This window comes from Colobus angolensis, unplaced genomic scaffold (genome assembly GCF_000951035.1).
Source record: "Colobus angolensis palliatus isolate OR3802 unplaced genomic scaffold, Cang.pa_1.0 Scaffold160, whole genome shotgun sequence".
Lineage (NCBI taxonomy): Eukaryota > Metazoa > Chordata > Mammalia > Primates > Cercopithecidae > Colobus > Colobus angolensis.
In genome coordinates, this window is record NW_012114711.1 from 6,200,276 (window position 1) to 6,227,337 (window position 27,062).

At 39.7% G+C, this 27,062-nt stretch overlaps 1 protein-coding gene across 4 annotated transcripts in view; it reads left to right on the plus strand.

The window, feature by feature from the left end:
• Nucleotides 1-27,062, plus strand: part of CNTN4 (contactin 4) — a 254,096-nt gene that overhangs the window by 115,507 nt on the left and 111,527 nt on the right. For all 4 annotated transcript variants that reach the window (XM_011937227.1, XM_011937229.1, XM_011937230.1 and 1 more), the window contains one exon: nt 72-222. In XM_011937227.1, coding sequence (XP_011792617.1) covers nt 72-222 — 151 coding nt within the window. The remainder of the gene's footprint in view (nt 1-71; nt 223-27,062) is intronic.

Sequence of the window (27,062 nt, forward strand, 5' to 3'; positions counted from 1 at the left end):
GAGGGAGGGACTAAGGAATTATCTCATGGAAGACTGTCTTGCATAATAATTGTTTTTTCACTGTCTTTCAGCTGTAGGTCCAGATTTTTCAAGAACACTCCTGAAAAGAGTCACTCTTGTCAAAGTGGGAGGTGAAGTTGTCATTGAGTGTAAGCCAAAAGCATCTCCAAAACCTGTTTACACCTGGAAGAAAGGAAGGGACATATTAAAAGAAAATGAAAGGTACTGTCTTGAATTATTTTCAATATTTGGTTAACCTGTAATAATTTGTTGGTCTGTTATTAATAATTCTAAGGGGAAGGTGGGGTGACTATCTGCTATTCCTGGACTAAGTGTTAAAAAAAGAACAGAAGTTTTGGAAGGATGAGTGGTACGTTATTGATCTTTATAGTCCTTCTGGATTTGGGAATTCTACAAAGCACTCCCTGCAGAGATAGATCACATGATCCCTGCTAAAGACTGCCAGAGCTGCCTGAAGATGAACAGTTAGAAACATCCTTAATTTTAGCCTGAAATTTTTGTCCCCACCTTTCCCCATCCTAAGTCCTTTGGCATAGGTAAATAAGCCCAGGTCTTAATTGCTATGACAACCCTTCAATTATATGGCAGTGGCTATTATGTCTCCTGTTAGTTTCTCCTTTTTTGAGGCTATCTCTAATTTCAAAACTCATTCTTCATGCAGCAGATTATTATGCTTGATTTTTATTTCAGTTACATCTTTTTGAGACAACAGGTTCTTTTTCTTTCTAATATCTAAACTCTTCGTCTGTATATTTCTTATACATGAATTACATTTAGAATGCATGTAGTGTATACAATGCAAATATATAGGAGTTATTTGAGGTTTTACATTAGCTTGCATGAAATGGCAGGTGTCTCTAAGACCTTTTCTTGGCTGTCACCCCTGTAAAATATCCCCTACCTTTTTCTGTAATCTACTTAATCTGTTGCAAAATGGTAATTATGCATGGATCTGTTTGTCACCTATAAGACAAGATTTGCCAGCTGTATATATAATGATTTTAATTAATGCTAAAGGTCAAGTACTCAAGGATGCAAGAAGGAAACTTATAAAAATGTGTGTGTATCTACCCTTTACACCTGTACACCTTTGGATTTGCATATACAAGTTAGATCTGATGATGACAATGTTGTCCATTTTAACGGTTTTTGTAAACAGACCTGGTATGGTTTATAAATGGTGTATTCACACATATATTATTTTTTAATGCTTGCTATGGACTAGGGAGTAACACATGTATTACATAGTATGCATCCCTTTCTGATTTCTAGTATATCAAGAAAGCAGTGTAGTTCATTGAATGTTGACATGGCATTCAAATTTGTAGCCAAACCTGAAAATCGATAGCATAATTGCTTATTTTGCAGTCTTCAACTTGAGATTCATTTTCTATTTTATTTAATTCAGTGTTCCTTAAAATGTGGCACATGAGATTACTTTTAATAGTTATGTACTTACTTTTAATATAGTTGAAATATAACTAGTATGTACCACATGTATTTCTCAGAATAAGGCTACACTTTAAAAGTTTTAATTTTAAAATGACATTAAGACAATAATAATATGAGTATTAGACATGTCAAAGATCATGAAAGAATAAAGTTATAATAATGTTGTAGGTCAATCAGGAGAAGCTAAGCTATGCTACTCTAACAAGCAACCCCGAGTTTCTGGCTTGTAACAACAAAAGGCAATTTCTCTTTCGAACCTAGTGCACATCAGTGGTTTGGTGGTAGCTCTCCTCCTCTCCAAGTCCAGCCTGGTGGACCAACATGCTCTGGAACATTGCCATTGCAGAAGGAAAAGAACCAAACATGCATGGGTTCTTAAAGCCTCTACTTAGAAGTGCAGCACTGCACTTTCACTCACGTTTCATTGGCCAAAACAAGTCACATGTTCCTGCAACCCAGCAGTGAAATATAATTTTACTGTGTGCCTGGAAGAAAAGAGACAACCTAATATTTTGAACCGTATTAATGACTGCTTTCTGTTGCTACAGCTTAACCATTGTTACAAGCTAATTAAATTACCTTTGGGAAAATAGTATGCCAGTATCAAGAATTCTATATAAGTGAATTTAATTGATTGTTTCCACCACTTGACTTACCACAAAGCTTGTCTTTATCCAGTTTTCATTCTATCTATGCCTGACTTGACTAATATGGTCCAAATATGCTTCAACATTTATTTTGCACTAAAATATATATATACTTAAACTGAGGAAACTCCCCATCATTACCTAATTACTGCTATATATCGCCTCCACCTTCACTGGGACCAGGCTAGTCCCAGATTGTCAATATTAGCACTTACTCTCCACATGAGTGCTGTGTTCTCACAGTTCAGATCCTCCTTCCCACCTCACTCAGAATGTATTAACCAGATATTATGATTTTGTTAATGTAAATACATTAAAAAACTGGCCAGGTGTAGCATATAGGGGAATGCTGGGGACTTCAATGTGTGCCCCATCCAAGGGAGACACCTGCCACTCAGCCATATGGAGACACGGGTCAGGTACCTCCTCATCTTCTTCTTCTTCAAAAGAAACTAGAAATCTAGACGTTTGTTTGAGCTTCCAACTTTTAAATGTCAGCAACTAATTTTTATTTTGATGGATGTACAATACAAATTGTGCTTATAGACCAAGTTTATTTCATGAGCCACTGGTTTTTGACTTCGGAGAGAAACACAGCAAGTGGAACATTTCTTAATTTCTGACATGGGTGAACAATGAGAAAGATTCTACGATTGTTTTCTTATTGGCAGAGAAGAGATTCTGCCATTTTTCTCATGTCTTTCCAATCGAGAAGAGGGAAAATGAAGTGGATGAGTGAGCAAAAGCAATTGTAGATGAAACTGATGAGTAAAAAATTTTAGAACCCCTATTTTAGGAAAGGATTGACCTGGTAGACCAACATGAAGTGCAAAATTCTTTGACTATACAGCATTGAGTAATAATTTCTAATGCACTGCCTCATTAGCCTTAATTCTCTTCTGAGATGTAGAATCTTAGGAATCACAAGGCAAGTCTTTAACCTTTGATTAAAAAGATTATTAATCCCTTAAGTAAAAAATACTGGCATAATACAGTGAAACAACACTTTATGATCAAGCACCCTTTTATTAATGTTCTGCCTAGATTCTATGTTTTGAAAGACTTTGCTAAACTCTTACTTATTGACATTTAATTTCAATTTTAATTAATCAACTGCCTACAAGTGAGTTTACAGTAGTGGTATTAGAAGCAACATTTTAAAAATTAAAGAGGTTTTGTCTCATCTAACCTTATGGTGATATTGTAGTTAGCTAAGTGGATATAGATTCAAAAACACTGGTTTAACGTTAACATGTTCGTTATCTCAAAAATGTGTTTCAAGTATTCAAATGCGTTCTTGTTTTGGCTTCCCATTCTTTTGGAAATATGCAGCATATTCACACTAGCCTTATCTATGTTAATCCAAGCATCTAAACGAAAGATTGAAAATTCAAGTAATTTTATGACATTCTTCTTGGGTAGGCAGAATATCGGTAAACGTAAAACATTTCTTATTGTCTTGTATATGTCTCCAGCAATCAGTGTAGGCAATATCAGGCATTTAAAACAGGGAAGACCTGTCACACAGCTCAAGAGCTTTAGTCCTCAGGAGAGATCTCTAGTCACCATGAATGCAGTTGGAATCATTTGGATGAATTGAGGAATTAAGCTACTAATTGAATAAGGTTGATTATTTTATTTACTTTTAGTTTTTAGATAGAGGGTACTTTGAGGCAGGTACGACTGAAGTTGACCTATTAAAAACAGAAACATTAAAATACAGAGATAGTAGAATCATTAATAAAAAACCTAGAATCCTAGAATTATAAGGAGCTATACAACCATTGTATCAACCAGGGTGGATGCTTTTGGTTGCAAGTAAGAGAAACCTAACTCAAAACTGGCTTAAGGACAAAAGAGAATTCATTGGCTCATGTATTTGAGAAGATCCAGGATGAATTGCAGCTGCAGGTATGACAGGGCTCAGGTGCTTACACAGTATCATCAGGACTCTGTCTCGCTGTCTTCCTGTCTTACCTGCACCTTTGGCCATGTTGGCTTCTTTTCCAAAAGGCTCTCCTCTCCTGCTAGTAGGGTGACTACTGGAGCCACGTACTCACCCTCTTTTCCAATGTATCTCAAGAGTTCCTGAATAGAATCAAATAAGCTTGCTTTGGTCAGTGTCCTTCTCTGGACCAGTCACACTCAAGGAGGATCTGATCCACTGATGAGGCAGACGTGAGTCATGTGCTTGTCCTAAGAGCCACATGGGAAAGCCTGCCTCAAACCATGTGGACTGAGAATGGGACAGGGGTTATCCCAAAGAAATCAAGCTGCTATCACCAGAAGAAGAGGGAATGGACGCTGCGCAGACGCTGATGCCAAATTCCCACCATAATCACAGAACCCATCTTCCATGCCAGGGCAGGGATCCCCACAACGGCTGGGCCCACATCCTTCCCTGGTTACTAATAATGATGGAGACCTTACTAACTGTTAGAAGATTATGTCCTTGCAACTTTCACTCATTTTTGGTTTCACTTTATGGAATTTTACAGACAAATTATTCTCCACCACTTCTCACTTCACTTTCTATACTGGGAGGCTACCCTATGTTTTCTTTCAATTCTTTTCTAAGCCCAAATGTCCCCCTTGTATCTGATTTCTTCAGACAGCATTGTTTGGCATCCTCTCACTGTTTTGGTCATTTCCAAGCAGTTTTAATAAGGGAAAAAAGTAGCTTTATTTATCTCCACAGAAAAGGATGATGATTATTACTGTTATACTAAAGACAAAAAATGATCTTCAGTGAGTTTGGATTAAGGCAAGCAAGTGAATGATATATCATAGAAAGACCACTCCCTGCCACTGTTTATTTTTAAAAATTAATGTGGTGCTTAGACAAGAAAGTTTAGTTGTCTGGAAAACCCACTGAGAAAAAATATTTTAGTTTTCACCAAAGCCAAATAAATAAGTAAACTGTTACTCTTGTTTATGTTGTGTAAATAAAGGCTTCTTATTCTTATGCTTAAGAATTTCCCTCCATGCTTTTAAATATTAGACTAATACATTATGTCAAGCATATGGATAGTAAGCAGATATAGGTATGCCATTGAATTTTTCCAAAAAGAATCTCAGACCTATAGCCTGCATGTTGCAGGCATGGGTTTAGAACAGCAGCATGACTCTGTTTTGTGAATCTAGCCAATTCCAGTCTCATTCCATGGATGCAGCACTCACTGGATATTTACCTTTGCTTGGCACTAGAGAGAGAGAAAAAAAGGAGACATGAACCTAGCCCTCAAGGTGCTCATAGACTAGCGCAGAGGCCCAGTAGCACAATATCAATATAAATTTTTCAACAATCCTGAGGCATATGTTATAAAGGTGATATATTGAGAAGGAGTACTGGAAAATGTAGGGCAGCAATAGATCGTGGAGGCCTTGTGTTTTGTGTCTGTAGAGTTTAGACTTGAATCAGAAGACCATGGACAGAATTGAAGGATTTTATGCAAGGGAGTACACAGTCATATGCGTGCTACAGAAAGATTACTGTGCCTGTAACATGCAGAAGGAATCAGGGTAGGGCAAGGTTGAGGATGCAGCGAGGGCAATTCCAGGTGATAGTCTAGGAAGAAAATCACAACACATGGATCACGTCAGTCTTCTGAGAGTGAAAGAGAGAAGGGTGATATACAGGCTATTATTTATTTATTTATTTATTTTTGAGACGGAGTCTCACTCTGTCGCCCGGGCTGGAGTGCAATGGCCGGATCTCAGCTCACTGCAAGCTCCGCCTCCCAGGTTTACGCCATTCTCCTGCCTCAGCCTCCCGAGTAGCTGGGACTACAGGCGTCAGCCACCTCGCCCGGCTAGCTTTTTGTATTTTTTAGTAGAGACGGGGTTTCACCGTGTTAGCCAGGATGGTCTCGATCTCCTGACCTCGTGATCCGCCTGTCTCGGCCTCCGAAAGTGCTGGGATTTACAGGCTATTAAAGGGTAGAATTGAAAACACTTAGTGACCTAGTAAGTAGAAGGATTGAAAAAAGAAGGCGGGAAAAAAAGGAAATGACTCCTAGGATCCCACATTGAGGAGCTGGTGAATGACAGTGCCATTTGCCATAGTAGTAAACAGAGAAGGAGCAAGACTGAGAAGGGGCAGATAAAGAGGTTATTATTAGTGTGTTGAACGTGAGGTGCCTGCAAGTGGTGATGTTGTTCAAATGGGGATTCCCATTCAAATGTCACCTGCTCACAGACACCCTTTCCCAGTAACATACTTAAAATTGTAAAACCCTCACCTTCTTTTCCTAATTTATATATTACAGTTTTTGTCACCATCCCACATACTATGTATTAACTTTTCATTGTTTATTTATTTATTTATTTATTTTTAGAGACAAGATCTTGTTCCGTTGCCCAGGCTGGACAGCAGTGGTGAGATTATAGCTCACTACAGCCTTGAACTCCTAGGCTCAAGCGATCCTCCCACCTCAGCCCCCTGAGAAGCTAGGATCACAGTCACATGCCACCATGCCCAGCTAATTTTTGTTATTATTATTTTTTGTAGAGACAGAGTCTTGTTATATTGCCCAGGCTGGTCTTGAATTCCTGGCCTCAAGCAAACCTCCTGTCTCAGCCTCCCAAACTGCTAGGATTACAGGCAGAAGCCACCATACCTTGCCCACTTTTTAACTTTATTGTCGATCTTCTCCACCCTCCACCCACTGGATTGTAAATTCCATGAGAATAGAAATTTGTGCTGCATGTGCCTGTGTGTGTGTGTGTGTGTGTGTTTGGCTAAATAGTGCAAATTTAGTCCAGGCACGGTGGCTCACGCCTGTAATCCCAGCACTTCGGGAGACTGAAGCAGGCAGATCACGAGGTCAGGAGATCGAGACCATCCTGGCTAACACAGAGAAATCCCATCTTTACTAAAAGTACAAAAAATTAGCCGGGTGTGGTGGTGGGCACCTGTAGTCCCAGCTACTCGGGAGACTGAGGCAGGAGAATGGCGTGAACCCAGGAGGTGGAGCTTGCAGTGAGCCGAGATTGCACCACTGCACTCCAGCCTGAGCGACAAAGCCATACGCCACCTCAAAAAAAATAAATAAAAAATATAAAAGTACAAATTTATATTCTTATAGTTCCGGAGGTAAAAATTCTGATATGGGCGTCATTGGTCTAAAATCAAGCTTTCAGCAGAGATACATTCATTGTGGAGGCTCTAGGGGAGAATCTGTTTCCAGCTTCTACAGGTCACCTCTATTCCTTGACTCATGGTCCCTGTGCTCCATCTTCAAAGCTTAATGAAAAAGTGAGAGAGACAGGTCTCAATCAGTAGAGGTTTATTTAGCCAGGGTTGAGGTCATGGCTGAGAAATACATATATCACTGGAGTATCTGTTACTGGTGGCTCTTCCAAAAGGGGGTTTAAGGATTTTTCGATATTTAAAAGGGAAAGAACAAGCAAGAGAGTAAAAAAAGGATGCAGGTGCTTACATTCTTATGAGGCTGTGATCAGCCGCAGTAAATGTACATTTTACATGTGAAAAGGGAGTGTCAAGGAAAAAGTCAGTTATGCATTGGTCGCAGGGTCAGCCAAGGGAGAATTTCTGATTTTGTCCTTTTCCTCTCCCTGGGAAGATAAGCTGGTAATTGACATTGTCAAGATGAGATTCAATGGAATTTGGTTTTAGGGCTAGTTTATACAGGGCATGTGTATCCTGAAAGATTTAGGGGCTCACAAGGAATTTCATTTATGATGCAGGCCATCTGGGGAGATATGTGGCCTTCTATCATTGTGGGAACCTGGCTTATGGGTGAGACTATGATACAGGGTTGTGAAATTACAGCTATCGGCCTGGGAACAAAAGGAAAGCAGTATTGCGTGACTCAGTTCCCAAGCTTAACTTTTTCTTCGGCATAGTGAGTTTGGAGTCCCGAGATTCTATTTTCTTTCATACCAGTAAAGGCAAGTTCTTCCCCATCCCATCACTCTGACCTCCTCTTCTGCCTCCTTCCATTTTGAAAGGCCTTTTTTATTGGGCCTTCTGTGTATGTTTTGTTCCATTCTTTAACACTAGAACACTGCCTGGCATAGAATAAGTGCTATATGAGTGTCCCATAGGAAACTGGAAGTACAGATCTGAGTTGAGGAGTAGAGATAAAGATCCATAGATAAGACATAATCAGTAGATAAGAAGCCATGGAGTGCATTGGAGTGCATACGTTCATCCAGAGAGAGTTCTATAGAATGAGAACATCTCAGCTCAAAGGAAGGTACCCTGAGGAACAGACACATTCAAAGAATGAGCAGAAGCCACGCCTGCTGGGAGGTGTGAAGGAGGAGACTCAAAGAGGTGGGAGAACATCTAGCAGAAAGTAACAAACAGAAGCCAAAGGAGAAGAAAGGTGCAACAAGGAGTAAGCACTTGGTGCTTCCAAGACCTTCCAAAAAATAATGGTGCAACCATGACTGCTGGATTTAGGAACCTTAACATTATCTTGGGCAGAGTACTTTTAGGCCACTGTGGACTAGTTTTGAAGACACAATAAAATTGTATAAACATCCATATTCTTAGGCATATCTTGCCAGAACGAAATACCTGTTTAGGTCTGCCTGACCCTCATAGTGTAATCAGATCAAGTCTAGCATTCTGTGAAAATATCCAGCTGAGTCGGCCGGGCGTGGTTCCTCACGCCTGTAATCCCGGCACTTTAAACAACTCTGTGTTTGCTGCACCCATCAACCCGTCATCTACATTAGGTATTTCTCTTAATGCTATCCCTCCCCTAGCCCCCCAGCCCCTGACAGGCCCTGGTGTGTGATGTTCCCCTCCCTGTGTCCATGTGTTCTTATTGTTCAACTCCCACTTAAAAATGAGAACATGAGGCCAAGGCGGGTGGATCACGAGGTCAGGATATGGAGACCATCCTGGCTAACACGGTGAAACCCCGTCTCTACTAAAAACTACAAAAATAATTAGCTGGGCATGGTGGCTGGCGCCTGTAGTCCCAGCTACTCAGAAGGCTGAGGCAGGAGAATGGCGTGAACCCGGGAGGTGGAGCTTGGACGACAGCCTGGATGACAGAGCAAAACTCCGTCTCAAAAAAAAAAAAAAAAAAAAAGGCAAAATATCCAACTGAAATAAGAATGAAATTCATGCTCATGTGTCTTGTTTATAGACACTGATGTCTGCCTCCAAAGTGAAATTGGATCATAACCCTAATTTGCCTCTCTTCCCAAAGGCTTTTGGAAGAGTTGAAATTCATGTAAGACATGGAAGGAAATCCCAGTGCCGGGCTGCACAACTCTGTGTTGCATACAAGGTGTGAAACCCAGGTCAGAAGACAACGCTGGCAGTCTGGGAGGCAAAGCAAATGTGATGGCAGGTATTTGCCCAGAAGGCCTGTGGAATCCTAGTGTGGAAAGGAAAGTTTATTGCTTCAGGCATTCTGTTTCTCTTCTGGAGGCAGTGTCTATATATGTGCTCTTAATGAGAAACCTGCCCTCAGGATATCTCTTACAGTTGCTGCAGAGCTATACAGCTCTGTTATTAGGAATTCTGCCCTGGGGAACAATTATGTTATTGCAATAATTAGAGGCAGTTCATCTCCATAATAATGGAAATCCTGCCTTGGAGGCAAAACAACATCAAAGCAACATGAGCATCATTGCTCTAGTTGGAATCTGTTGCCCTGCTTATTGGTAGTACTATCATTTTAATTTTGCATATGCAGTTACGAGAGAGAGCTTATACTGCTCTTCAAATTCAGACCTAGAACTTCTTTCCATTACTTCAGTTTGTCTCTCCTAGAGCCATGGATAAAATAGCTATGGTGTTAAGCTCTCCTGAAGTGCAGTTGCAAAAGTGTTTAGGGAGATTTGCGTTTTAAAAATGTTTGTCAGAATCCATAGGCCCAGTCCTCTGGGAGACCCCATAAACTTACCCTCAGCCGCAAGCATTTTCTATGTTGGTATAGTGTGTCATGTTATTTTATGGCCAGGGTTAAAATGATGACTAAATCCAGTGACTACCTGAGATGGGTCTGACCCTTTGTTCTAGTCATGTGGCATAGTAATACCACAAGACATACATGTGGTTATACAACTCAAAACATATAATGGAATTTGTATATGAAACTACTTTTTAAAAAGTGTCCAATCTAAAGGTAACACTTGATTTAAAAAAAAAAAAAATCTTTCGAAGTGTCTCCCATAGTAATCCCCACCTTGCAAGTCTTTTGCCACTCCCCTGGTTTTCAGCCCTTACTGTCTCTTGTGTGAATTTTACAGCGATTCAACCAACCTCTTAAATGATTTCATTGGAACCAGCCCTCACCCAAATCTTCTACAAGATGAAACTTACCACATCACACCTTTGAGAAATTCAGTTTAATGAATATCTGTCATGTTTCTCCCTGGTATAAGATGTATTTGAGATTATCAACATAAACTAATTTTTTTTGTTTTTACATTAAACAACCAATTTTTTTTTATTATACTTTAAATTCTGGGATACATGTACAGAATGTGCAGGTTTGTTACATAGGTATACACATGCCATGGTGGTTTGCTGCACCCATCAACCCATCATCTACATTAGGTATTTCTCTTAATGCTATCCCTCCCCTAGCCCCCCAACCCCTGACAGGCCCTGGTGTGTGATGTTCCCCTCCCTGTGTCCATGTGTTCTTATTGTTCAACTCCCACTTAAAAATGAGAACATGTGGTGTTTAGTTTTCTGTTCCTGTGTTAGTTTGCTGAGAATGATGGTTTCCAACTTCATCCATGTCCTTGCAAAGGACATGAACTCATTCTTCATTTTTTTTCTTTTTTTTTTTTATTATTGTACTTTAAGTTCTAGGGTACCTGTGCACAACGTGCAGGTTTGTTACATATGTATACTTGTGCCATGTTGGTGTGCTGCACCCATCAACTCGTCAGCACCCATCAATTCGTCATTTACATCAGGTATAAGTCCTAATGCCATCCCTCCCCACTACGCCCTCCCCATAACAGGCAACATAAACTAATTTAAATCAAGGTTCTACATGTGTCATAGAAAAGGAACAAAACAATTTCTTCCATGATTTAACAGAGACTTTTTATATTATCATAGTTATAAACTTCATATTTACATCTATTGATTATTTAATTAATGTTCATTTTCCCTAAGAGGTTGAAAGGGCCATGATGAAACGCGCGATTTGTGTAGGAGCATACAGGTTCCCCAGCTCCTTGTGCTATACCTAGAGTAGAATAGAAACTAATGTTCTTGTATGAAATGAATGAACCAACCCAAATCATCTGATTCTTGGAGGGGATTGGAGAAAAGGTGGTGATAGGATATTTAGGTGTAAGGAGCAGCAGGAAAGAAATGTATTTGAAAGGAAAGTAGAGAGAAAGGTTTGAGCAGGGGTAGATAAAACTGGGACATCTCTCAGAATCCAGTTGAGAAAAGCATTGCACGGCAAGCCAAGAAGCTTGCATTTCACTGGGAAACAGACAGAGTGAGGGAATGATTTTGTCTTGGAGCTTCACACGTCCTTTTCAGTTATCACCTGTCCTCCATTGGTTGAGTTCAGTGTCTGTACTCAAGTACTTTCTGCTGTAATTTACCATACACCCACCTGCGAAAGCACTTCGACTTCCTAAGGCAGTGTTTCTCCATTCCCAGAGCAAAGATCCAGTGGTCGTTCCCAAACTTAGCTCTGTAGCTCAATGCCAGGCTGACTGCAGCAAAATCAACTGAGATATATTTTAGAAAGCAGAGTCCCACTCTCCTTCTTCAAAGATGCTTTCTCAGGAATTCTGAGATGGGGCCCAGGAATCAGAATACTTGTTTCCCATATGATTTTAATGCACACTCAGGTATGACAATGTAGCAGTGGCTTCCCATTGACTTTAGGATAGACACTAAGTCTTATGAGATGACCAGAAAGGCTCTGTATGCTACTCAGGCTCCTGCCTGCTATCCTGCCAGCTGTCTTCATTCACCTTTACCCCCAGTTCTTGAGCACATGGACCTTCTCTCATTTCTTCAAATGGCCTTCTTCCTGTTGCTGCAAAGCCTGAGAACCTGCTGTTCTCCTTGCCTGAAATGCTCTTATCCAGGCCTTGAAAAACTACAGTCCACAGGCCACATTCAACCCTCCACCTGTGTCTGTACAGTTGGCAAAGTGAAAATGATTTTACATTTTTAAATGGCAAGAAATAAATCAAAAGAAAAATATCATTTTGTGACACATAAAAATTATGCAAATGTCAAATTTCAGTGCCCACAAATAAAGTTTTACTGGACAGGACACAGCCATACTCATTCATTCACAAATGGCCTGTGGCTGGCGGCTCTTATGCTGCAAGGGCAAGATTGACTAAGTGGGACCGATCCCACCCAGATCAAAAAACTTAACATATTTACTCTCTGGCCCGTTACAGAAAAAGTTTGCCAAACTCTGGTCTAACTTGTGGTACATTTCTGGAAATGTGGAGTTTTAAAACATATTCATAGTAACATGATCTTCCCCCACCTTGGGTTTTTTGTTTGTTTTTTGTTTGCTGTGTCTTTTATTTGTTCTTTGTGACTTACACTTTTGATTAAATTGTCACTTCCAGCATGTCCATCTTATGCAAAGCAGAGGGGAAGTAAATTTGGTTGGAGGTCCAAAGTATCTCACTTTGCTCTCTAGAGCAGTGTCTCCCAGCTTTTGCCAGGAAGAACTTCTTTTCATGCCCCCAAAATCTGAACTCCCTGGAGAAATCGGAGCCCAAGGGAGCTTTAAATGTGAAGACACAGAGGGTGAGGGATGGTGGCAGTGAAGAGAAAAGTAGATACCTGGTTATCTTCCCTGTATTTCTGAACAACCAGTAAAAAATTGAAATAATGGGAAATCTCCATCCTTGGTTGAGGATCCATGGTTTTACATGGACTATTTTATACAGGTGTTTTAAGTTTATGATGATAAATATTTATGAACGGTCTAGTTCAGTTGAAGAAGGAAAGAGAAGACAGCCATCACAGGACTTGTTTTCTAGAGTTTTATAAAATTCAGCTAGTATGACTCTGTATACACACATGAAACAATTTAGAAACCACCAGCGAAGCAGAAATTAACATAATATAGTCCAAACAGAGTCCATAGCAGTGCTTAGGGAACAGACAGGGAAGAGACTCTTGGTCAGGCAGGGTCTGCCAAAATCAGCTTCCAACAGGAAGTGAGTTAAGCCTTTGTGAAAGAAAATGCTTCACAGACAGCGGAAGACAGGGAAGGGAGAAGTCTCCATGCTGGAGCCCATGTACATGCAGCAAGCCATGTACAAGAAATGAGGGTAAGAGAGGGACCCAGCCAGGTGGAGGAGTTGCTATCTGCAGCATTTACATGGAAGAGGTGGAAGGACAAACATCAACAGGAAGAAGCTACAGGTTTAACAGAGTTTATTAACACTGTAAAATAATATGAATGGATATAAAATAGTACTGCCAGAAACACTGTGAGTCAGCTTAACTGTGAAGAAGTTTGGGAATCTCTAGCCATTAAGTAGAAATGAGACTTTGATCTCCTGTTATATCACTTATGTATTTATGAATACATTTTAGGCTTTGGGGATCCTTGGGGATTTAGGTTACTTATTACTTTGGCTCTAGTCCTGTATTTCATGGTTAACCTTTGGCCATTTTTATCTCTGTAAAAAAATGAGCACTTTCAACCCTCCTTCTGTCAATAATAATAGTAATACCTAGCGCTTTTTTTTTTCTTGTCTTTACTATGCCCTCTGCTTAATTTCTTTTAATCCTCGTAAAAATGTTATGAGATCAGTCCAATTACTGGGACTCCATCTTTTAGATAAGGAAACCAAGGCTGGAAGAAAGCAATTTATTTACCTTACCTAAGGTTGCAAAGCTTGATAATGTTAAGTCTGGAATTCAAATCCAGGTCTCACTCATTGCATCCATGTCTACCAGGTTTGCTTGAGGAAGGAACAAGCACTAGATGCTTCTCTCTAAGGTTTAAAAGGGAGATAAAACTTTCATTACCTCCCTGGCATAGGACTGGCATAGCAGCTTTTCCTGTTATTCATGTCATATTTTCAATAATAAATTCGCAGCGTTCAGATCCATAGCTTTATCATTTCCTGAGGGGGAGAATGGTAGGATGGTCTGATTTCAGGGCTGGGTTAGAAACATCTAAACCCTTTGGAGAAGAGGTAAATTAAGTCCTTGAACTACCTCAGCCGTGCCTTTGTTCAGAGAAAATAGCTCTGTATCATCAAATGGAGTTAAGTGATCATGAAAATATTCAAACCAAAGTGGCATGTAATTAAGAGCAATTAGAACTGAAGTGATGTGACTGGATATTAAAACCAGACAGGCAGTGCTTTGTGCCTTCTCAGTAGAGACAAGGCAGATAATTTGGGTTCCTCCTAACTTTGTCATCTCTAGAAATAAAATCTGTTAGACTGCTTAGATGTATTGATGCCATGTAAATATTGAAGGTCTTGGATCATATACTAAGTTCGACCCCTATATTTCCGTTATAGAGTTTTCTTTTCATATTTCAATCACAGATACTCTAGAGTTAATTAGATCTCTACTAGTAAATATCCATCATGATGTTTCTAAATTCCTTTTGCCAAATGATCTAATTAGAGCAACACTTGGCTTTCTATGTAATTACAACATATGGTACCTAGAGGGTACATATAGTAGAATTATAGGTTACCTGATGAGAAATCCAGGTGGTGGGTAAAAGACTCCATTAAATAGGGTAGATGTATGTGGGGGGGTATGGGCGTGGGTGTTAATTTACACCATTCCTCCTACAGTTCTCCCCAGGATAAGTAATATTTTGTAATTCAACTGTTCTTCCCACATGAAACAACATGATTATATCATGGAACAGGAGTTTAAAATTCAAAAGAAAACAAATAATTGATGACATTAGGATAAATTTTTTAACCTTCCATGCCCCTAAAAGTGCTCAATTATAGTAAGTTAGCAAGGCTGAAAGCAGCTCTGTGTAAGATGCATTATTTAATGGAATGTATTCCTCCAAGCAAGATCACTTACCCAAATTGCTAAATATAAAACAAAGATGGGACCGAATCCTTCAACCATAAGAAAAGAATGGTTTCTTAATGCCTATTTGTAATCTCTGGAAGTAGCCTACCCACGTTAGATAGGTAATGAGTTCAGTGTTGGTTTGTTGAATTTGAAAGGCTTATGCACTGTTGTGCTGAAGCCCACTAGCAAGGGCTCAAAAGAGTGGATTCTGCACATCCATTCCCAGCTCCCTCTTCAGTGATAGTTCACATTCATAGCTTGACATTGGCCATCAGGAGAGTATTTACACCATGGAAATAGACCCACTTCAAGGGCGTTTTTTCCAGAGTCACTGTGTTAAACATTTACAGAACACCACTACTTGTGGGCATATGCAGCTCAGAGTTGGCCATGCCAGTTTAAAGTCCCTGGGACAGATCAGGTGGAGAAACAAGACTTTCCAAATTGTTACCTTTGAAGTAATAAGGGTGTGCAAGGCTCATTAAGAGAAAAGGGAAAAGCAAACGGGTTGGGGACTCTTCTGATTTATGCAGAGTATGCATGAAAGAGAAAAAGAAACAGAAAAACATTTTCAGAAAGCTAAACAGAGAACCACAAAATAGGGCTGCTGTGAAATTCTAGGTATCATGAATGGACAGTGGTCAACAATGTCAGCTGTGGCCACAAAGTCATTCAGGATGAGACCACCAATGATATATATTTAGTGACAATGAATTCACAAGTGACCTTGAAATAAATACTTTCGATAAATGCAAAAGCTGTACTGGCTGGATGGTAAACAGCCAGATGCAGTGGATCTTTTTGCAGGTGTTAAGTAAGGAAACGGAAACTTAGATATACTGCAAGAGAGTGACATATTTGTGGCAAGGATATCATGAGGATGGAGGAGATTGGGGAATATTTATAACCTGAGGAAAATCACACTGTGTCGAAGAAGGAGTTAAAGATATAAGGGAGGGGAGATGATTCTCAAGGAGAGAGCAGGAGAATGGACTAGAAATCAATTATTGTGGGAAATGAGGAGGAACCTGTCTTCTCTGTGGGTAGGAAGAGAGGATGAGTAAAGTCTCAGAGAAGTTAAGGGTGAAAGAGGGAGTTGAGGAATTTCATATGACATCACTTTGACCTCAGTCTCAATAAAATGAGAGTCGCAGTCATCTTCTAAAAGTATGGTCATGGAGGTGATTGTGCACTTGAGGAAAAGGGAGGCCTGGACTATGTTTTATGGTCAATGTGATAGAAATAACATTTGAATTGAACTTTTTATGTTTTCAGTTGCTTCCACACGCGTTGACTTTCCCACATACTGATTTGCTCTAAAGAGTTTTATTCCAAAAAAGGTGGTTCGTTCCAAAGGATGCATAAAATTGTTATAGAAAAAATGAGGCTGACTGCTCTTAATACCAAGAAAGATGTTTTTCAGGTGAACGCAATGTGTTCCAACTCAGAAGGAAAATAGTGCAATTTAAAATTACTATTATCCTTTCTCATTTTCTCAAGGACTTTCACTCCTTCAGTCATTCCTGCTGTTTCTCTACATCATCAAACTCTCCCTCTTCTCCTCTTCCTATTGGATTATTCCTTTCAGCACATCTGCATCTTCCTCATCCACTTTGCCTCCTTTGCTCTGTCTACTTTCGCTTTCTCTCTAGGCAATCTCCTCTCCTCCCATAGCTGTAAACACCATGTGTGTACTGACAACTCTCAAATGTGTGTCTTCAGTACAGGATTCTCCCCTGAGCAATGTAGGCTTAACATCCCTCAGAAGGAACTCACTCCTGCCACCAATCTCCACCCTGAACCTTAGTCAGTTATACACCATATCTCTCTGATTGCTTGAGCCTGAAACCTAGAAATCACTGCTAATTTCTGTTTCATCACCCCATATATCCTATGCATTAATAAATTTTAAAAACTCTACTTCCAAAGAATATAATCTATCTCCTTCTTTCTATGTGCATTGCTGGTGCCCTGGCCCAACCACCCTCATCTCTTGCCCAGATTGTTGCAGTAGCCCCGACAGGTTGCTCTGCTTCTATACTCATTCCCTTCCAATCTGTTCTCTGTGCTGTAGCCAGAATGGTCTCTCACAAAATGGAAATCAAATCTCATCACAAATGCTTAAGATAGAAGCTAAGCTGTTGAACACAACCTACAAGGCATGGCATGATCTGGCTCCTTGTTGTATTATTTTTGTGTTTTGTTTCATTTCCCCTCCCTTACATCTTTAATTCCTTCTTTAACTCCCTTTCCCTGACTGTAAGTGCCAGCGGGTCTGAGGCCATGTATACCACATTTCTCACTATAACACCAGTGCCTCCTTTCCTCTTCAATTTCTTCTTTGCATTTTTCTGAATTTGTAATTCCATATTTACATTTTCATTGACTTTACTGTTATCTGCCTTCCTAAACTGGCCTGTAAACTGTGTGAGGACAGGATCTACCTGGTTTCATTCACCACTATTTATCTAGCACTAGCCCTGGAATACAACTTAGGGCTTTAGTCAATATGTGTTCAATAAATGAAGAAAGAAATCAGTGAACTTACAGCCTCATTTCACGAGGACTAGAGACTTCTTCTTCAAAAATAAAAGCAATAGAAACGATAAAAGTAATTTAGTGAGTTGGAATAATGGAGAATTGTCAGTAGAAAAATTAAAATGGCAGCAATAAAATTAGCACATAGAAATACTTTCAGTATAATTCACAGGTCTGGTTGTGTCTGTCTTGCTACCCAATCAAAGAAAGAAACATAATTAGTTACAGCCATAGTGTTTATAAGATTAAAAACAATTGATTTGTCCAATAGTAAAATCTTAGCAAAATCTTCCTCATGAGACACAATTACTACAGTAGATACAAGATTTCACAGATGTGCCTTATAATTTTCATACATTTGGCAAATTACGTGGTGATGAAGGACACCTTAGTAAATTAACTTCTGTGAGGTAGGGCCAAGTATAGAGCCTTTTTAATGACGAAGCTCGATGTAAGGGTACAGTTGTAAATACTACATCAATATTTCCCAACACTAGTTCTTGAGATGGGGTGGGAGGTGATGTATAGGGTATAAAGTCGTGTTCTATAATCAAATAAGTATAAAACGTAGAATTTAAACATTTTGTATTGCAGACTCTCTCAGAATCCTTAATATGTTCATTACATTGAGAATCTTTAAGAAACGTGGTTCCAAATTTATCTAGAAATCGATTTTACTGCACAGAGTATTTCAAGGCACTAGGGTTTCAGGGAACAAAAACTTCGGAAAGCTTTCCTCTAAGTGGATATAAGGCTTTATTTACTTTAGGAATTCCATGATTAATTTTCATAACTGTGATTGTATAAGGACGGATTAGAAGAAAATGCAAGATTATAATTGCTGGCAAGAATAGGGAGTGCACCTATTGTGTGTCCCCAATCTAGACGAGGTGTATACTATACAGTAGGGCAAAGAGGATCATGAGGGCAAACGTCAGAATGCCACCTTTAGGGTGGTAGAAAGATGCAAGTTCCATGGGACAATCAGCAAACAGGAGAATCATTTAGCTCACAGCTGATTCCTCTCCACAGAGTCAACAATAAAGAAGGCTTGGTAAAAGCTACAGAGAGTCTCAAGTTTTTCCTGACATATTTTTCCACAGGCTGTTAGACCTAAAACTGAATAGCTAAATCGAAAGCAAACCAGCTATCCCATTATAGGATAATGGCATGAACAACTCAAGCCTACAATTAGCCCAGGGAGAACAGGGCTTTACTTCTAGTTCCCTCAAGTGTGGAAGAAGCAAAGAGTTAGAGCACAGTCAAATGAGAAAGAACACTCAGCAAGTTCTTAGCAATTGCACCATCTTCGTTCTTGATTTAACATCCAGTGTTTTATGTGGATTAGTGAATACTTGGTTATAGAGATGCAGATGTTATTTAGATTGTTACATTGTTTATTTTTAGACTCCTATATATATATATATATATATATTTTTTTTTTGAGACGAAGTCTTGCTCTGTTATCAGGCTGGAGTGCAATAGTGCAATCTCGGCTCACTGCAACCTCCAACTCCCTGGTTCAAGCAATTCTCCTGCCTCAGCCTCCCCAGTAGCTGGGATTACAGGCACGCACCACCACACCCAGCAAATTTTTGTGTTTATAGTAGAGATGGGGTTTCACATGTTAGCCGGGTTGGTCTCAAACTCCTGACCTCGTGATCTGCCCCTCCTCGGCTGGTAATATTTTTAATGGCCACAAACAGTTACCTAGCAATTGATTTGGAAGCGTTTGCGATGCTGGGAACAGATACCCATATGATGCACTTTGCCTACAGGTGTTTGTACTTGTATATGTGGTTATATAATAATGGAATTGTAGCTCCATAGTAAAAAATAAAATAAAAATCCACTGATGAATTTTTCCTTGGTAGCTCTAATAACCTTTACCTGTATCACTCAAACAAACATAGTCACAAACCAAGGACATGGTTCAGAGAAAAAATGAATTTTGTGTTTTGCGTTTTTTTTTTTTTTTTTCGGTGTTGCTTTGTTTGGTTTGGTTCCACACCCTCGAATACCAACAGAAATATAAAACCTCCTTTATTAAATTTTACATTAACAGCAACATTTTGAGATAACTAGAGCATAGATTTTTTTTTTTTTGCCATTTCATTCTCAGGAGCACAATAGCACAGAGTTGAAACATAAATCTAAGTAGTAGAATTTTAAAGCTAAGAGCAGCATATAGCCTAAGAACTCCTGAACTGGCTCCTCCTCCATGTGACTGCATTCATTTCCGTTCTGACCATCATGCAAACTTGAGCCCCATGATGTTGGTAATGAAACTTTTATTATTTCTGCTACTCCATAGAACCATTTTGTATTTATTTTTTAATATGTCACACATTTTGCTCTCCTTGAGTACTGGACTCTATTAAACACCTACCAAAAACACAGCAAAGCGGAATGTAACAAAACTAACAGGAATAATTTCAAATTTCAAATGATAGCCTCTGTCTTTATTTAACAAATATTTGAGGCAACTGAAGTAAAAAATAATATGAATGCTCTCTTGAACTTTACCAGAACCTTGTCTAAGGCTACTGCTACTGCCTTAGACTGGGTGTCCTGTAACAAACTCAGATGACACGTTGCATACAGAAGGTTTACACGGGAGTACTCTCTGAGGATACACCTGCAGGGAAGTGAGAAAGGCAGAACTGAACAGAGAGAGAGAAACTGCCCTGCAGTTTGGTTGCAACTGGGGCTTCAGCCAGTGCCTCCGAGAGCTCTGGAGCTCAGATAGCCCTTCAATGTGGTCTTACCTTGAGGCAAGGGAATGTGGTCTTTAAATCCCCGATGAGCCAGTCATGGGCCTCAGATCATCACCTATAAGGGGCATAAGCTTAGTGGAGGCAGTTCCCCACTTCAGGGGGTAATTCAATGAGTGATACAGCTTTAAGCTGCCCCATATTCTTGGTCAGAGTTGTTGGAGGTAGAATGCATTGGCCTGAAGGAGGGGAATCTGGGTAGAGTACTCTTTCATATAATTATAAGAGATGGCTGTATGGCACCCTTATCATGGAAAGAAACATTTGGAACTACTCATTATTTAAAAAAAAAAAAAAAAAAAAAAAAAGTCTTCTGTTAGCCAATTAGTCTTTAACAGGATGCCCAGAGGAATCTGACCAAACTTCTCATCATGTTCAAAGCATAAGTTGTAATTGATTCTTTCTTGGCAAGGGAATGCAGTGTGATTCCTCTGCCTCATTTCCTTTTTCTGATCCCCTCTTCAAAAAGCAGACTCAAGGAATATGACCTAGACAGTATCCCCATTTTTAGCCTTGGGGACTCTCCGTTTTATGAATTCCCTTTCTCCTTTTCCACCCTCTGTCTCTTAAAAATGTCTGGGCACCTCCCCATCTCAGCCTTTATCCACTCTTCCTTACCTTTTGTCAAAGATTGTCAATAACTTCATTTGAGGAAGAAAGAAAGGAGGGAGGGACAGGGAGGAAAGGAGGAAAGCAAATCTGAAGAAAATGAAAAAACTTCTATATCAGATCAATGAAACCACCTCTTCGCCTAGTCCCTGTGACTTTTTATGCAAGAGAGTCAGTGTCTTTTCTCTGCCTTGAATTGCATGAAAAAAGGACATTTTAATTAGCATAACTTAGTACATACCCATTGCCTAGAGGATAGATTTGTGTCAAACCTAAAAAAATGAGAGCTAAAAAAATAGAACCCATTATATATACATCACAATGTAGTTATGCATTCAAATTCATTTGAAAGTTTTCAAAAGTGAGTTAGAAGATTTTAATGCAGAAATGTTCTGCACAACTTATAGATGCATGTCATCTTAGATAAGAGTAGTGTCCAGAGAGTCTCATCTTCTTTCAAGGATGTATATATTTTCCTGTAACTAATATAATCTCTGATTATTAGGATTTTAGGGCTAAATGAAACTTTAGAGATAAACAGACGGTGGGTTTCAACTACCAGTTGAAAACTCTGTTTTTCAGCCATTCCTGGGGGATGCAGCATATCTGCATTGTTGAAAATGGTTCATTGCACACCGATTGTCAGAGGAAGTGGGGATGGGAGAGAGGTAAGGGGAGAAAGGAGGATGAATATGAGTGTATGATATATAAGATATATCATCCCCAAAGCCAGGGGATGCTTTGGAAAATCCCTCCTGAACATTCTGTCATGCATGGCTTTCCAAGCCATGGGATTTATTGGTTTCCCCAGTACTTTTGTTTTACATTTACGGTAAAACTGAGGTTAGATGATTTATGACACATCTCTTAACTAACTATTGACATGTATATGCTCATTTAACATTATGTCTCACTGTAAAGCAATAAAGCTTTCTAGCAAGAAGAGTATTTAGAGCCCCAACAGAAGGTTCCAAAAATCATCCAACCAAGGGTTCACTGAAATGAGCTTTCTTTGGCAAGCACAGCATATTAGCTAGCTCCACGTTTAATTTTTTAAAATTAGGTCCCAACATTTATAATTTGGCACACGTCCTGTAATCCAGACTTCGGACATCTCTTCAAAAACTGAAGGATCTGCAACAGACAGCTTGCTCTTTTTTTTGGAGATAGAGTCTCACTATGTTGCCCAGGCTGGAGTGTAGTGGTGTGGACATGGCTCACTGCAATCCCAAACTCCTGGGTTCAAACAATCCTCCCTTCTTAGCCCCCATGTAGCTGGGACCACAAGTGCACACCACCATGCCCAGCTAATTTCTTAATTTTTTGAAGCAGTGAGGTCTCCCTTTGTTGCCCAGGCTGGTCTCAAACTCCCGGACTCAAGCAATCCTCTCACCTTGTCCTCCCAAAGTGCTGGGATTACAGGTATGAGCCACTGCCCCCAGCCAGCCTGCATTTCTGTATGGCAATACTTATCCAGAGCTAAGAAGAGTTATCCTTTTAGCAAAAACATGAAATCTTCAGTTAGCCATACAATCCTTGTATCCCATATTAAAATGTGCTGTCAGTTGCTGCTTATCATTTTTTTCACATTGTAGTTTTCCTTACAGTAAACATAAAATATTTTTTGTGTCTGTTTCTCTATCAAAAAGTGAAAATAAGAAAATGTAGTCAAAAAGACCAGACACTTCAAGAAAATACAGGAAAAGAGTATGTTTTCTTATGCCCCATAACAAATTTTCCTGTGTCATGAAGGAAAGCAAAGCATGTCATGAAATCCTTCTTGCCAGCTTCATTCATTTTTATGACCTACCTACCCCCTGTAGGCAGTGGTGCCTGTAGATCTAGACCTAGCTCTGTCCCTTCATGTTACCAATGATCATTTCAGAAGGAGAAGAAGGTTTTAAATCCCTCAGACTACCTGTGGAAGTCTGGACAAGAAACTATTTCCTCACATCCATAATAGTACAGTGTTCTGGCCGGGCGCAGTGGCTCATGCCTGTAATCCCAGCACTTTGAGAGGCCGAGGTGGGTGGATCATAATGTCAGGAGATTGAGACCATCCTGGCGAAGACGGTGAAACCCCATCTCTACTTAAAAAAAAAAAAATTAGCAGGGCTTGGTGGTGGGCGCCTGTAGTCCCAGCTACTTGGGAGGCTAAGACAGGAGAACGGTGTGAACCTGGGAGGCGAAGTTTGCCGTGAGCTGAGATTGCACCACTGCACTCCAGCCTGGGCAACAGAGCGAGACTGTGTCTCAAAAGAAAAAAAAAAAAGAAAAGAAAATAGTACAGTGTTCTTTTTATTTTACCGTGAATGGTTAATAGTAGAAACTCTGTATTTTCTTTTCCCTAGAGATTGTACTAATCTACTCTTGTTATTTTTTGGTTTTTTTGTTTTTCTTTTTGTCTTCGTTTGCTCTGTCATACTGACATGAATGACAAGTTGTCAATTAACTCTCTTCCCAGATTGTATTAAAATCTGAGTATAAAAGCTACAGCCAGATCCCTATCTCTTCCATTATAGGTACCCGACATCTAACAACACCCAAGTGAGGGTTTTCTGTATAATTTTTCCTACACAGCTGAGTGTCAGCCTAACTTAGTGCCTGGGAGATAAAACAGACAATTAAACTTGCCTTTTAAGCCAGGAAATTATTCTGTTCTAACGTTATTGCTCATATTAAACTCCTGTGCCATTAAAACTGTCTCTATTAAATGAATATTCACTGGGTGCATTGTTTATTCAATTTAATTGTAGGGAGGAAAAAAACTCATACAAGGGAAATGGTTGTTTGAACTGGTTTTTACCCATCACAAGCCATGTGAATGAGTGTCCAATTAAATAGTGGCTCACTAGGACTTGTGTAATAGTAACATCTGTTATCTTAATTAAACAAGTTACTATATAAAGGCACTTTCATAGCTCACTTTGTTACAGTAGGTTCTGACCTAGAAACTCTAGGCAGGTTTGTTCTCTTTGTGGGATTTTGTTGGCGGTGGCATTCCCAGTTGGCCCCATTATACTATAAACCTGACAAGCTCTGTGATCTACAAACCCACAATATGTTCAAGCCCACAGAGCCTAGAGAGAAGAAGAAACTGACGTTTGTGATGCAAAGTGGAACAAATAAAATAGTAAACACCCTGGGTAGGAGTGCTTCGTACGTATTTTGACAAACTTGGGTGTTGTGACTGAGAGACAAGTGGTGGTGGTAAAAGAGAAAGGAAAGTGAACAAGTATGTATTGACCCTCCATTGCATGTTAGACTCGCAGGAAAACCTGTATCTGTGGGCACAGGCCTACAATCCTGTATCCGTATCTTTGAAATCCAAAAAGCTCTGAAAACAAAAAAATATTTTTCTGTCTTTCTCTTCTCTTATTAATCTATTTGTTTATTTCTGGCAGGTTTGGAGCAAACTCATTTGGTGGCAAAACCAAACTGAGACTGTTGGTAGACTTTGTCTTTATTTACCCCGTGTTGAATCACAGAAATAGTAATATGTTGGGTTGTGAGATACTAAACCACACTTTTCTTGGGATGTTATATAAAATAAACATACTATAGTGTTTTTTAATATTCGAAATCCTGAATGCCAAAACACAACTTTCCTTGAGAGTTTTTGATAAGGGGTTATATATTAGACCATTTTTAAAAAGGTAAAATAAGGCTCATTGATACTGTCTTGCTGAAAAAGAGACAACTAATCAGCCCCTCCAGTGACTTCCCATTCACTTCAAATAGTCTCTTCTTGCCATATCCTGCACTGTCCTACATAGCCAGGCCCCTACTATCTCTCTGACCACATCTACTGCTTGCCAGCTCTTTCTCTTAGCTACAATCACACCAGCTTTGCAGTTCCTCAGTGACATCTAGCTCTTTTTTGCCTCAGGGGCCTTTGCACTTGCTTTTCCCACTAACTGAAACACTCTGTTCCCCGATCTTTAATGAACAGCTCCTTCTTGTCCCGTATCTCAGCTGAAATGTTGTCTTTGCAGAGAGACCTCAAGCACATTCAAAAAAGACCTTGCTCCTGTCATGCCAACTAAAATGAGTGTGATGGAAAATTAGCTGAATTCCTACTGGATTCATAGATGAAATGATATCAGAAAGAATATGGATATTATGAAGTTTATTTTTTCTGCCCAACTTCTAGTGCTTCTTTGTCTAAAAGAAGCACCCTAGTGGTCCTTTCAGGAAGGGCCTTTTCCCATTCTTTGCAACCTTCCTTACTTTTTTCAGTGCCAAGTGCTCTGCTCTTCTCTACCCAGTGGACTGGGTTATGGAAAGGCACAGGCTAAGCCAATCAGACCCTCTCCTTTCAAGAATCAGAATTTTCCTATGGGCAAAACACAGAGCAGAGTCATTGGATGGCAGCTCCCTGGGAATATTGCCACTTAAATTCTACTCTGTAGACCCCCAGAGCTACTACTGGTTGCTGTCCTTTCCAAGCCCTATTTGTTCTGCTTTTTCTCCAGTTTGTGAGTTATCCCATATCCTTTCAATAAGTTCCCCATTTTGCATAATTTAACTTTGCTTTGTTTGAAACCGACTTTGGTCTGTTTTAGTTACTTATAACACCCAAACCCTAACTGATACAGGCAAACAGATAGGTCGTCTTTAATTTATATGTTTTTCTCTAAATCTAACTTAGAAAAGTAACTCTTTAATAGCATTTGGGTGTTTATCTTAGTGGTTAAAAATAATTGTCTTATCTTATTTGAATAAAACAACTTAAGAACGTGAATATCTACAATTTGAGGAAGGGGAGCAATTTGAAACATTGTGCTTCGCAAAGTTGTTTGCATCCAGCTTAACTAGTTACCCACCTGATTAAGTACCTTATCCATGACTAATGGAGTTGTCAAACATGTGGAATTGCAGAGACTCCTGGAATTAAAATGGATGTGCCCCCTCCAGAGAGCTCTGTTTCCTCAAAGGGTAGCTAGCACTGGAGTGGGATGCTGTATATTCCCACAGGCATGTGCTGACACGGGAGTTGCTGAAATTTGGGGGATGAAACATTTTGGCTGCCTTTGTGCAGACTCAGGTTGTCTGGCATCTGCCTCTTCTGAGAATGAGTCATTATATGTCTATGCTTCATTGATTCTTGCTGAAGGAGATTTGGACAATGGGCCTGAACCTGCCAAATGAGTTTGGGAAGCCCCAAACACATTAGTAGCTTGTTATATAAGCATCTTGTGCTCAGCAGTTAGGCTTGCCACTGTCTGTGATGAGTAGCAGGTCCCTGTCTTAGTGACACCCAGATGAGGTTATTTGCTCACCTCTGTGCATGACATGTGAGCCCAAAGATGCTGGAATAGGTCCTCTTCCAGCAAGATGAGTGCGAATTGCCCAGATGGTCTTGCATAAGCTGAGAAAGAATAGAGAAGGCAACATGTGGCCGCTCACCTAGATTCTCATTTGAGCTCCCTTGTCGGTGCTTTATGAATGTGGAGGATGAAAAGCTATCCCAGCATTCTTCGATGAATTGGTTTTAACTCTATACGGAGACCTTCCTGAATCCCAAGATAATCTAATCTCTATTTCCACAGCCCATGAACTTATCCTTTGTAACATTTGAAATTCAAATTACTTATTTAGAATTTGTCTTCTATGCTAGACCTTACATTTCATGAAAACACGAGTTTGCCTTGATCACTGTCATATCTTACACACTTAGCATAGTATTTGACACATAATGGACATTAAATACATATATGATGAATGAATTCCACTAGCTGTATCACTTTGGGCAGGTTATTTAATCTCTTGAAACCTAATTCCCCACCTATTCAATAGTGATAATAATAGTAACCACCTTAGAAAGGGTTATATGAGGTAACCCATGAAAAGCTTAGAATTGTCTTTTGTTGTTATCATTGATAATAAATAATGAACAATGAATCTGCCCTCTACTTTCAAAAAGGGAAGTCATATAGACCAGTGGTCCCCTTTTTGGCACCAGGAACTGGTTTTGTGGAAGACAATTTTTCCACAGATGGTGGGTGGGGTGGG